General features: G+C 45.8%; 1 protein-coding gene across 1 annotated transcript in view; it reads right to left on the bottom strand.

Annotated features, from left to right (window-relative positions):
* Nucleotides 1-5200: 5200 nt before the first annotated feature.
* Nucleotides 5201-12038, bottom strand: part of MATN4 (matrilin 4) — a 21605-nt gene continuing 14767 nt past the window's right edge. The window contains exons 7-10 of the mRNA XM_006839258.1: nt 8455-8868; nt 8223-8375; nt 5379-5486; nt 5201-5259 (exon numbers count right to left, since the gene is read on the bottom strand). Of these exons, the coding sequence (XP_006839321.1) occupies nt 5201-5259; nt 5379-5486; nt 8223-8375; nt 8455-8868 (734 nt within the window). The remainder of the gene's footprint in view (nt 5260-5378; nt 5487-8222; nt 8376-8454; nt 8869-12038) is intronic.

Raw genomic sequence — 12038 nt, 5'->3', positions numbered from 1 at the left:
CCCCTTGGCCAATCTGGCCTTGGTCAAGCAGAGAGAGACTCCACCGGAAGTTATTAGAAACTCAGACTTAGGCCACTCCCCAGCTAGCTGGGTGGCTGCCAGAGAGGTAGAGCCAGCGGCAGGAGTCTTGAGGCGGGGCAGTAGGCTCTGAGAAGCAGAGTCATTGCATCTTCTGGGAAGGGTTGATGAGCTGTAAATTGCCCAGATATTTATCAATTTTTAAAAATTGCCATATAATAAATTCCAACTCCTGTCCACTCCATGTGTGTCAGAGTAAACTGCTCTATAGTTTTTTCAATGGCTGATTTTGGGCAAGTATAATGCCAGACCTTTTCTTTGAGGTGCTTCTGGGTAGCAGACAAGTGTGTTAACTGTTTATACCGCCCAGGAATTCTGGGATCAGATTTGAAAACAGGCAAGCTCTGTGGCCTTGGGCAACTGACCTCTTTGAGTCTCAGTTTTCCTTCTGTGGGTGGTGGGATTAGACAAGGCAATGCAATCCACCGCCCATTGCCGCTCACGGTGACCTTTCAGGAAAGATTACAACTGCCCCATAGTGTTCCCAGTTTTTATGGAAGCAGACTGCTGCATCCTTCTCCTGTGGAGTAGCTGATAGGTTCAAACTGCTGACTTTTCTATAAGCAGCTAAGTGCTTAACCACTGCAACACCAAAGTCTTTCTCTTCTTTTCCTTGGGTCCAAAAAGCCCTTGGAGACAGGGCTGGGGCGCAGAAGGAATGGAAGGTAAAGTATGGAGATAGAAAGGCCGACCAACCAAAACCAAATGCACCGTCATCAAGTCCTGACTCATGTTGTTGTTAAGTGCCATCAAGTCAGTTCTGACTAATAGCGACCCTGCATAGGGTTTCCAAGGAGTGGTTGGTGGGTTTGAACACCTGACTTTGAGGTTAGCAGTTCAGTGCTTATCCTAAGCAGCACACCAGGATTCTGACTCATAACAACCCTATATAGAGTTTCCAGACAGCCTCATTTTCCTCTTGCAAAGCAACTGGTGGTTTTGAACTGCTGACCCACAGAGCAGTCCAGCTCTGTGGCATCTCTGAAAGCAGAATTAAAAGATAATGGAATTTTTCCACAAACTTTTTGAAATCCCCTAGTAGTGTTCCAAGTAATTACTCAAAGGGCACTACCTCCTTCTGCGCCCACAGATACTTCCATAGAACCACACACACACACAGTGTTTTGTCACCCCTCATGCTGGGTACCTGGGGGCTCCGGCCCAGCATCTAGTCCTAGGCTCTGTGACCAGATGTCTTCTCTAGACTGGAGCTTTCTTGGCCCTGAAACTCTTCTCCCACTGTTTCTTGAGTTGTTTCTTTCTGTTCATGGGTTAATGTGTGTTTTACTCTGTTAAAGAGCACTTTGTAAGGGGCAGAGCTGATGTTCAAATCCAGAGTGTGTGGCCAATGCCCAAAAGCTTCTATCCTGTGGTGGTGGGGGCTCCAGGGTGGTGGAGATTCCAGAGGGGTAGCGGGGTGGGTAAGGAGTATAGTTGCTGTTGTGTGTCATGAAGTTGGCTCTGACTCAGAGTGACCCTCTGTAGGCTTTCTGAGACTGCAAATCTTTACTGGAGCAGAAAGCTTCATCTTTCTCCGGCAGAGCAGATGGTGGATTTGATCTGCTGACCTTGTGATTATCAGCCCAATGCATAACTCAGTATGTTACCAGGACTCCCTAAGAAGTGGAGAGGAAGGTCTTCTGAGAGGACATGCCTAGCTCCACAGTTCAAGCGCCAGATGCCGGAAGACCAGAAAGGGCTTTCAAGGACCCAGCTCCAAATCAGAGTTCCAACGCCACCTACTGACTACTATGAAACATGCAAAAAAGTGAGGACAAAGATGGTAACCTGAGCCTTGGAGAGGGAAGGGAGGAGCCTCATCTGTGCCCTCAATGTCCCCCATCAGTGGAGGGCGCCGCTCTAGTCAAACCTCCCCAGGCTCATGGCTGATGTGCCTGTGTTCTCCCACTGTGTGATCTTGAGGACTCAAGTTTCCACCACTGTAAAATGTAGGGACTTATGGTAGATGCTGTGAGTAGCTCTTCAACTCATCCTCATGTTCCAGTAAGATCTCCTCACCTCCTTCCCCCACACATTCCTGCTTCATTCACGTGTAAAATATCCCGTTGCTACCTGGTTGCACAGTAGGTTAAGCACTGGGCTCCTATGAAGCGCAGTGAGCAGTCGGCTTCAATAAAGATTTACAGCCTCAGAAATCCTATGGAACAGTTTCACTCAGTCCTGCTATGATTCAAAATCAACTTGATGGCAGTGATGGGGTTTAAGACTTGGCTCAAAGACCACCTACCCTCCCCACACACACACTTCTCCCTGTTTACTAGCCCTCCTGGTGTGGTGCTGTAGAATAAACACTGCTAATGGTGAGATTGATGGTTCAAACCTACCAGCTGCTCCTCGGAAACCCTCTAAAGGGTGGCTGAGACCCTCTGCTCCATCCTCTTGTCTAAAGCTCCTCCTTTATGCTACAGATATAGTCAGCTACCCCTCACCCCTCCAATGTGAGTTACCCAAGCTCTGGAGCTCTACACAGCCAAGTGTTTCTCCTTCCTTAAGATACACTACACAAAAGTGTGTAGCTTCAAACCCTGTGTGGTAGGCAGAATACTGTCCCCCACCCCCAAAGATGTCCATGTTCTGGGATATGTTACCTTACACAACCAAAAGGACTTCAATGGTGTGATTAAGTGAAGGCTCTTGAAATGGGGAGATTATCCTGGATTATCTAGGGTCAGTCTAATAATAGCGTCCTTGTAAGTAGAAGACAGTAGGACCAGAGTCAAAGGAGATACGACAATGAATGAGAAGGTCCCAGTGATTTGGGTCCATGAGTCAAGGAATTAAGGTCACTTCTAGACAATGGGGAGTCCTGGTATGGCGCTGCAAAGTCAATTTGAACCACAAAGTTGCCAGTTCAAACTCACCAGCGCCTCCCTGGGTCGGAACCAATTCAATGGCACTTAACAACAACAACAACAACTAGACAATGGACTCCTGGTGTGGCGCTAATAGGATCAGCACTGGACTGTGAACCAAAAGGTTGGCGGTTCACTCACCAGCTAGTCCTTGGGAGCCCTATACAGGGGCACTAACTCGGTAACACTTAACAACTACACAAAGAAAAAGGCAAAGTAATGTCCTCCCCTAAAGCCTCCAGAAGGAACAGAACCCTGCCACCCTTTTGGAGACCTTTGATTTCCAGAAATATACAATAATAAAGTTGTATTATTTTAAGTCACAAACTGCAATACTTTGTTGGCGGCAATCATAAGAAAACAAACCTGTTGTCATCCAGTCAATGTGACCCTTTAGGATAGAGTAGAATTACACCCTGGGCTTTCTAAAGCTGCTGGAGCTCTGGTAGCATAGTGGTTATGAGTCAGGCTGCGAACTGCAAGGTCAGCAGTTCGAAACTACCAGCTGTTCCGCAGGAGAAAGCCTGTACAGGGTCGCTATGGGTTGGAAGCGACTCCACAGCACTTAACAACAACAATCTTTACAGAAACAGACTGACACACTTTTCTCCCTAGGATGGACTGATGGGTTCAAGCTTCTAGGTTAGCAGTGAAATACTTAACCACTATGCCACCAGAGCTCCTTACAGCAGTTATAGAAAACTAATACTATATCCTAATTCAGCTACCTCTCTATAGATCCTGGTTGTAGCTCTGTAGGATCAGCACTGGACTGCGAACCACAGAACCAGCAGTTCAAACCCACCAGGTGCTCTTTGAAAATCCTATTCAGGGTGGCTGAGTTGGAACCAACTTGACTTCACGGCACTTAACAACTCTATTATGTAAAAATGATGAAAAAGGCAGTGATTCCTACCTCACAAGTCCCAGTGATTTGGGACCATGTGGTAAGGATGAGAATGTCTGTAAATCCCTTAGAATAAAGCTCAAGACTAATGGGTGTTGAGTGCCATGAAGATAATACCTTCTTTTCCTGTCTGATGCAGGAGACAGAGAAAATCCAGATGAAACTCAGCAACCCTTTGATCCCCTCCACCCCAGCCCATCCATCTCCTGGCCAACTGTGGGAATGGGTGTCTTTTCTTCAAAATGATTGTAATCCTGTTTATTGTATTCAGGTGACCTTTCTTTGACATTTTGCTACTTCCTGGAGTAGGGACTTTATGACCTTTTACTTACTTTTTGCTACTTCATGAAGTAAGAAGAATGCACAGCCTTAGACAATTGATAAGGAAAAAGACTGCGGTGAAAGCCCTAGCAAGCGGAGTGAGCCACACAGCCTTAGACATGTAACAAGGATAAAATCCGAGTGGACTGCCCCCTCGGTGTGCTTACTGGCCTGTTTCTGTACAGCTTTGCACATGCACTTTCCTGCAAAAGTAAATTTTGCCTTGCCGAGGTAATATCAGTGCCTTTTGGTCCGACATCCGGGTTCATTTCTAACACAATTCTCCACCACCACCACCACTTCTAGCAGCTTTTGAACCAGGTGTTGGGACACCAGGAGATAGGCAAGACCAGAGAACCAACTGTTAAATCTGCTGGGGGGGGGGGGCAGTGAGAGGGTCCCAGACTTGCTCAGACCCCAAGAGATCCTGTTGATCCTCCTCCCTTTCCACAACCTGCATAAGGAGGCATCTGTTCTAGTCTGAATAAACAAGGAGAGGGAATCAGTGCTGCGTCCCTGCTCCACCCTCATACACACACACACACACACACACACACACACACACACACACACACACAAAATCCCACCCAGCCCGACCCCCATACAAAGCGCCTTTCTCCGCCAAGACGCCACCCTGGCGCCGCCAGAGCGTGCACCGTCTGCCCTCCCCTCCCCATGGCGGCACAGAAAGACCCACAAACCCACCCATGGAAACCAGATTTTTTTTTTTAATGAAAAAAAAATTCAACAAGAACTTTATGCAGCCCGCGGCAAGAGCTTATGGATCTAACACGTACTAAACGTGCCCCCTACCCTCGCCGCCCCCCCCCCCCCCAGCCGAATCCCTCGTTCCTTCGCTATTCAGTTTGTGGTCCAGGTAAGGCCTGCTAGAGGCAGCGCCGGGAGCCCGCTAGCAGTCCAGTCCAAGTTCGCAGACCAGACGACTCGTCTGGGCGCCCCGACGGCGTGCTAGGGGACAGTCAGCAAAGTCACGCCCCACCAGGCTCCGGGACACCGTAACTCACTTCCGGGTGGTCAGCTGGTTCTCCAGGTCCTCCAGACGCGCGGTCAACTGGGCCAGTGCGCGATTAAGGAATCTGTTGGTGTTCGCAGGGTCCCTAACCTTCCTTCCAGCCCGCGCCCCCGCCCCTTTATTCTCCAACCCCCGAGCCCACCCCAATCCCCGCCACAAAGGATATTGTTCTGTGTCAAGGTGTCCAGCGCCCCCAGCGTACGGCCCTGGAACTCCAAGAGGTTTTCGCACTCGCACGGGCTCCGCAGCTCTGTCCCCGCACCGATGCCCTCCTCTGCAAGACGGACATCGAGAGTCAGGGGAATTGGAAACTTGCAGAACGAAGCCAGGCCAGGCTATGTGGTACGCCCCCACCCGCCTGTGGTTGAATGTATGGACTTTGAATTCAGACAGACCTGTGGGTGTGAGATGCTGGAAAACACGTTTAACCTTTTAAAACTCAATTTCCTCATCTGCAAAGTGAATAAAAGATGGCAGTTTGATCCACTTGGCAGCTCCGCAGGAGAAAAACCTGGCAATTTGCTCCTATAAAGATTCCAACCTAGAAAGCCCTAAGGGGAAGTTCTACTTTGTCACAAGAGGTAGCTGAGTCCAAGGTTGAATCCAAAGCACCGAACCACAACAACCTATATTCTTTGGGTTGTTGTGAGAATTCAGTGAGTTTGTTTTAAAAGACTTTATTGTGAATTGAGTGATAGTTTACATGGAAGAACATCGGTTTTGCACTCATCCTATCCTAGTTTGTTTCACTGCAATGACTACAATCCCCTCCATGCATCATCACTGTATACGTATAAATACACATCTTAGAAGTGCTTCCCAAACTTTAATGTTCATTGGATTCACCGATTAATCTTCTTAAGATCTAGATTTTCCACCCAGAATAAGGAAGGAGAGACAGTGTTCATTTCTAATAAGCTTCAGAGAGATGCATGAACCACATTTTGAGTAGTGTAAATCCAGAGCCATACTCTCCAAATGAAACTTTCTGCAATGATGAGAATGTTCTGTGTCTGCAAAGTTCAATGGGATAGCCACTTGAAATGTGGCTAGTGCAAGTGAAGAACCAAATTTTTAATTAACTTAAATGTAAATAGCTCCATGCAACTATTAAACAGTGCAGATCTAGAGCAGTGGCTGGCACAAGTAAACACTAGAGAGTGCATTTCAACTCTTCCAGTGATTCTCAGAGTGTGGTCCCCAGACCAGCAGCATCAGCATCATTTGGGAATTTACTAGAGATGTAAATTACCTCCAGCCCTACTGAGGTTGGAGTTCTGTTCAACAAACACTCCGGTGACTCTGATGCACACTAATGCACAAGATCCACGATCCAATCTCCTCCCACCACCACCATTCCAACACCCTGAAATCAGAATAATGCCTTACAATTTCAAATGGTGAAGAAGGCCTGGGAATTAGCCTGCATAGAGTTGCTATTATGATTTCAAATCTATTTCTAAGTCCTGTATGTACCGTTAGCAAACTGTTCTATGTACAGCTGAGGACAATAGCTTTGATAACAGTCCTGCAATGATCCCTAGTTTTATAGATGAGGAAACCAAAGACCAGATCTGGGGAAGAACTAACTGTCAAAGGTTCAACAGCCAGTTGGGGAAAAGTCAACCACAGAGCCCACACTGCTGGTAGAATTCAAGAGCTGGAGGCAATCTTAAGCAACCAGCATCCTCCCATTAGAGAAGATGAAAGCTAAGGTAGGGATAGAAGTTAAATGACAAGAGTCCAAGATCATGCTGTGAGGGGCAAAGGGGCCCCCGAAAGAGCTACTAATCTAGTACCTCCAACAACACCCGGATTAATTACTAGAATTACCATTTTTGTTTTTCTAAGTGTACATTCTTCAGGCACAGCCCAGCCCTGCTGAACTTCTCTCTGAAGATGGGGCCTAGTAACCTGATATAAGCATCACATCTTAAACCCTGGGTTACAATTACAGACTCTTATGGTAAAAAGTTACTCTTGAGAAACACTCTCTGTCACCTGTCAAGTAAACATCACACAACTCAACAGCCTAGTTCTACACAGATAGATTCTCCTATACTCTTAGCTATACCAGATGAAGGAGATAGATTGAATTGAGGAGCTACATTGTCCGAAACATACATGTGTTTGTGGATTCATGCGTCTTTTGTACTTGGACCACACTCAATCTCGCCACTTTGCCAAATCCTTAAAGTTGATTTTTTTAACACATGACGCTGTTTACATGGAACTCTCTCTGTTTACAAATAATGGGCTAGAAAAACTTTCCACAAATAACTCAAACACCCACTTACTTAGGAGATAATCTTTAATATGCACAGGAATCACCTAAGGGTAAAATGCTGATTTCTTTAGTCTGGAGCTCATGAGAAGGTGCCCTAGTGGCACAATGTATTAAGCATTGGGCAGCTAACTGAATGGTTGGTGGTTGAAACCCACCAGCCACCAGTTGCTCCACAGAAAAAAGATGAGGCAGTCTGCTTTTGTAAATACTGACAGTCTTGGAGAGCCTATGGAATGGTTCTACTCTGTCCTGTAGGATTGCTATGAGTGGAGACTCTACTCCGTGGCAGTGAGTTTGGTTTGTTTTGGAGGCCAACAGGGATGCTGCAGTTCTAACAACTACAGGCGATGCCCATTCTACTCATCAGCAGACTATATTATGAGTAACAACAAGACTGTCTAGAGTCTATCTCCTAACTACAACTCCTCGAAGCGAGTGGGAAGTGAATTGGAAAGGGAGGTATAAGTTGTGGAGCAGGGATAGAGGGGAAGGAGCTCTGGTAGTCTAGTGTTCACGAATCGGGCTGCTAATCTCACGGTTAGTAGTTGGAAACTACCAGCTGTTCCTAGGGAGAAAGACGAGGCTTTCTGCTCCCGTAAAGATTTACAGCCTCGGAAACCCTGTACAGGGTCGCTATGAGTCAGAACTGACTCCACATAACAACAACATAACACATAACAACAAGGAGTGGAGGGGGAGGGGTCCCAAGACAGATGTACTCACCTGGGCAGATGCTGCCTTTGAGGTTCTCCAGCAGGTGCGTCATGGTGCTGAAGTCCGGAGAGTAGGACACGTGCAACTCAGGTGGTTCCGAGGCGATCTCTCGCAGCTCCTCCTCCACTGCCTTGCCCACACCCACAGCGTACATGACGATGCCTACAGGGTCCGGGGACTCAGGAAGCCGCCTCTCCACGTTCGTCCAACCCCAACCCACTTAATCCCACGCTAAACCCACCTTCCTCCTTGGCGCGCGCCGCCCACACGGAGATGTCGTCCTGCGAGCGACCGTCGGTGAAGACCAGACCAACGCGAGGCACATTGAGGGCACGGGGCCGCGCGCCCTGCGCCTCCGAGAAGCTGTGCTCCACCAGGTGGCGCAGCGCCATGCCGGTCATAGTACCGCGCTCCATATACTCCACCGCTAGCACCGCCTGCTTTACCTCGGCTGCTGTTCCATAGCGGCCCAGCGGAAACTCGGTGCGCACGCGGCTCGAGAACTGCACCAGCCCCACGCGAGTGCCCTCGGGGGACACGTCTAGGAAGTCCACGATCTGGTTCACGAAGGCTTTCACCAGCTCGAAGTTCTGCGGGCGCACGCTCTTGGAGCCATCGACGAGCAGAACCAGGTCTACATGGCCTTCCCGGCATCCTGCACAGAGAGAAGAAGGGCTTGGAGGCGGGGTGGTGATGCAGAATAGGCCAGATCCTGGGCTGCCAACAGCCATGTATGTATCTATCCATCTAGTCATTTATTCAGCTAACATTTATTATATAACAGACCATTTGTTAACTCCTCTTGTTGCAGACTTTGATGATGTACTAAATATTATTATTACTACTACTACTACTATTACAGGAGCGGTGGCTCCGTCAAGTAAAGTTCTGGACTGCTACCAACAAGGCCGGTGGTTCGAGACCGCTCTGCTGGAGACAGATGAGGCTTCCTGCTCCGGCAAAGATTTACAGCCTTAGAAACTCTGTATCAGGGCCACTATGGACAGCACACTATTACCACCACCATCCATTATTATTGTAAACCCTCTGCTGTTGAGTGGATTGAGCCATCATTAATTATAGCCTTTGCTGTGTACTGAGTGCTTAGCACAAACTAGGCACTCTACTAAAAGAATTTTATTTATGGTAATAAGTTGTTGTTGTTGTTGTTAGGTGCCATAGACGCAGTTCCGAATCATAGCGACGGTACGCAGAACAGACCAAAACACTGCCCAGTCCTGCACCAGCCTCACAATCGCTGTCTCACATGAGTCCACTGATGTTGCCACTGTGTCAATCCATCTCATTGGGGTCTTCCTCTTTTTCTCTGACCCACCGCTTTACCAAGCATAATGTCCTTCTCCAGGGACTTGGTTCCTCCTGATAACATGTCCAAAGTATGAAAGACGAAGTCTCACAATCCTAGCTTCTAAGAAGCATTCTGGCTGTACTTCTTCCAACACAGATTGGTTTGCTCTTTCGGCAGCCCGTGGTACCTTCAATATTTTTCTCTACCTTAATTCAAATGCATCAATTTTTCTATGATCGTCCTTATTCATTGTCCAACTTTCACAAGCATATGAGGCAATGGAAAATACTATGACTAGGGTCAGGCGATCTTAAATTCTCAAAGTGGTATCTTTGCTCTTGAACACTTTAAAGAGGTCTTGTGCAACAGACTTGCCTAATGCCATACATCATTTAATTACTTGACTGCTGCTTATATAAGGGTTGATTGTGAATCCAGGCAAAATGAAGTCTTTGACAACTTCAGTCTTTTCTCCATTGATAAGAATGTTTTTTATTGGTCCAGTTGTGAGGATTTTTGTTTTCTTTACCTTGAGGTGCAATCCATACTGAAGGCTGTGATCTTTAATCTTCATCAGTATTTTAAGTCCTCTTCCCTTTCAGTAAGCAAGGTTGTATCATCTGCATATCGCAGGTTGTCAGTGAGTCTTCTCCAATCCTGATGCCACGTTCTTAATATAATGCAGCTTCTGGGATTATTTGCTCAGCATACAGATTGAATAAGTATGGCAAAAGAATACACCCCTGGCACACACTTTCCTAACTTTAAACCATTCAGTATGCTCTTGCTTTCTTGTAACAACTGCCTCTTAGTCTATGTACAGGTTCCTCAGGAGCATAATTAAATGTTCTGGAATACCCATTCTTCACAATGTTATCCATAGTTTATCATGGTCCACACGGTTAAAAAAACAAACAAACCTTTGCATAGTTAATAATCCATAAGTAAACATCTTTCTGATAGTCTCTGCTTTCAGCAAAGCTCCATCTGACATCAACAATGATATCCCTCGTTGCACATTCTTCCTCTGAATTCCTCTTGAATTTCTGGCAGTTCTCTGTGGATGTACTATTGCTATTATTTCTAAATTATCTTTAGAAAAATTTTACTTGCATGTGATATTAATGATATTGTTCAATTACTTCACCTTTCTTTGGAATGGGCACAAATATGGATCTCTTCCAATCTGTTGGCAAGGTAATTGTCTTCCAAATTTCCTGGCATAGATGGAGGCCATCAGTTTATTGAAATGTTTCCATTTGTATACTGTCAATTCTTGGAGCCTTGTTTTTCACCAATGCCTTCAGTGTAGCTTGGACTTCTTCCTTCAGTACCATCGGTTCTGCTACTTCTTGAAATGGTTGAACATCAACCATTTCTTTTTTGATACAGTGACTCTGTGTATCGTTTCCATCTTGTTTTGATACTTTCGGATCATTCAATATTTTGCCCATTGTTATTGTTGTTAAGTGCCATTGAGTCAGTTCCAACTCATAACGACCCAGCATGGGGTTTCCAAAGAGCGTCTGGTGAGTTTGAACCACTAACCTGTGTTTCAAAACAACCTTGTGCTCCAGTGTTTTATCCTACAGCACCACACCGGGAGAATCCGTCAATATTTCAAGTTCAGCTTAGAATTTTTTCTTCAGTTCTTTCAACTAGAGAAATGTTAAGCATGCTCTTCCCTTTTGTTTTACCAACTCCAAGTTTTTGCACATTTCATTGTAATACTTTACTTTGTCTTTTTGACCTGCCCTATGAAATTTTCTATTCAGTTCTTTTACTTCCTCATTTCTTCCATCTGTTTTAGCATCTCTGTGCTGGAGAGTCCATTTCAGGGTCTCGTCTGATATCCATGTTGATCTTTCTTTTTTCCTGTATGAGGAAGATATCCATGTTGACCTTTTGCTTTCTTCCTGTATGAGGTTCTTGATGTCATCCCACAACTCTTCTGGTCTTTTATCATTAGTGTCTAATGCATCACATATGTTCTTGAGATGGTCTCTAAATTCAGGTAGGATATGTTCAAGGTCATATTTTAACTTTCATGGCTTTGAGTTTTCTTCAGCTTCAGCCTGAACTTACATATGAGCAATTGATGGTCTGTCCCACAGTCTGCTCCTAGCCTTGTTTTAGCTGATAATATGGAGCTTTTCCACAAATGCAGTCAATTTGTATTCCTGTGTATTCCAGCTGGTGAGGTCTAACTGTATAGTCATCTTTTATGTTGTTCAAAATAGTTATTTGCAATGAATAAATAATTGGTCTTGCAAAATGCTATCATGTGATCTCCAACAACATTTCTATCACTATTACCCAGGGTGAGTCAAAAATTATCTGCACTCCAGTTATATTAAAACACCCATCCACATCTACAGCTGTGACAACACTGAGTGTGCTTGTGAAATGATTCTGTCAAATAGATGAATGACTGTAGATTACATGGCAAACCATTTAAAAATCAGCCATGGTTCTGCCTCTGAAATCATCCATGACTGACTTGGGTTTCTAAAAGT

This window comes from Chrysochloris asiatica, unplaced genomic scaffold, assembly GCF_000296735.1.
Source record: "Chrysochloris asiatica unplaced genomic scaffold, ChrAsi1.0 scaffold00023, whole genome shotgun sequence".
NCBI classification, from domain to species: domain Eukaryota; kingdom Metazoa; phylum Chordata; class Mammalia; order Afrosoricida; family Chrysochloridae; genus Chrysochloris; species Chrysochloris asiatica.
Note: the sequence above shows the minus strand (reverse complement) of the source record. Positions and strands in the feature narration are given on the sequence as shown.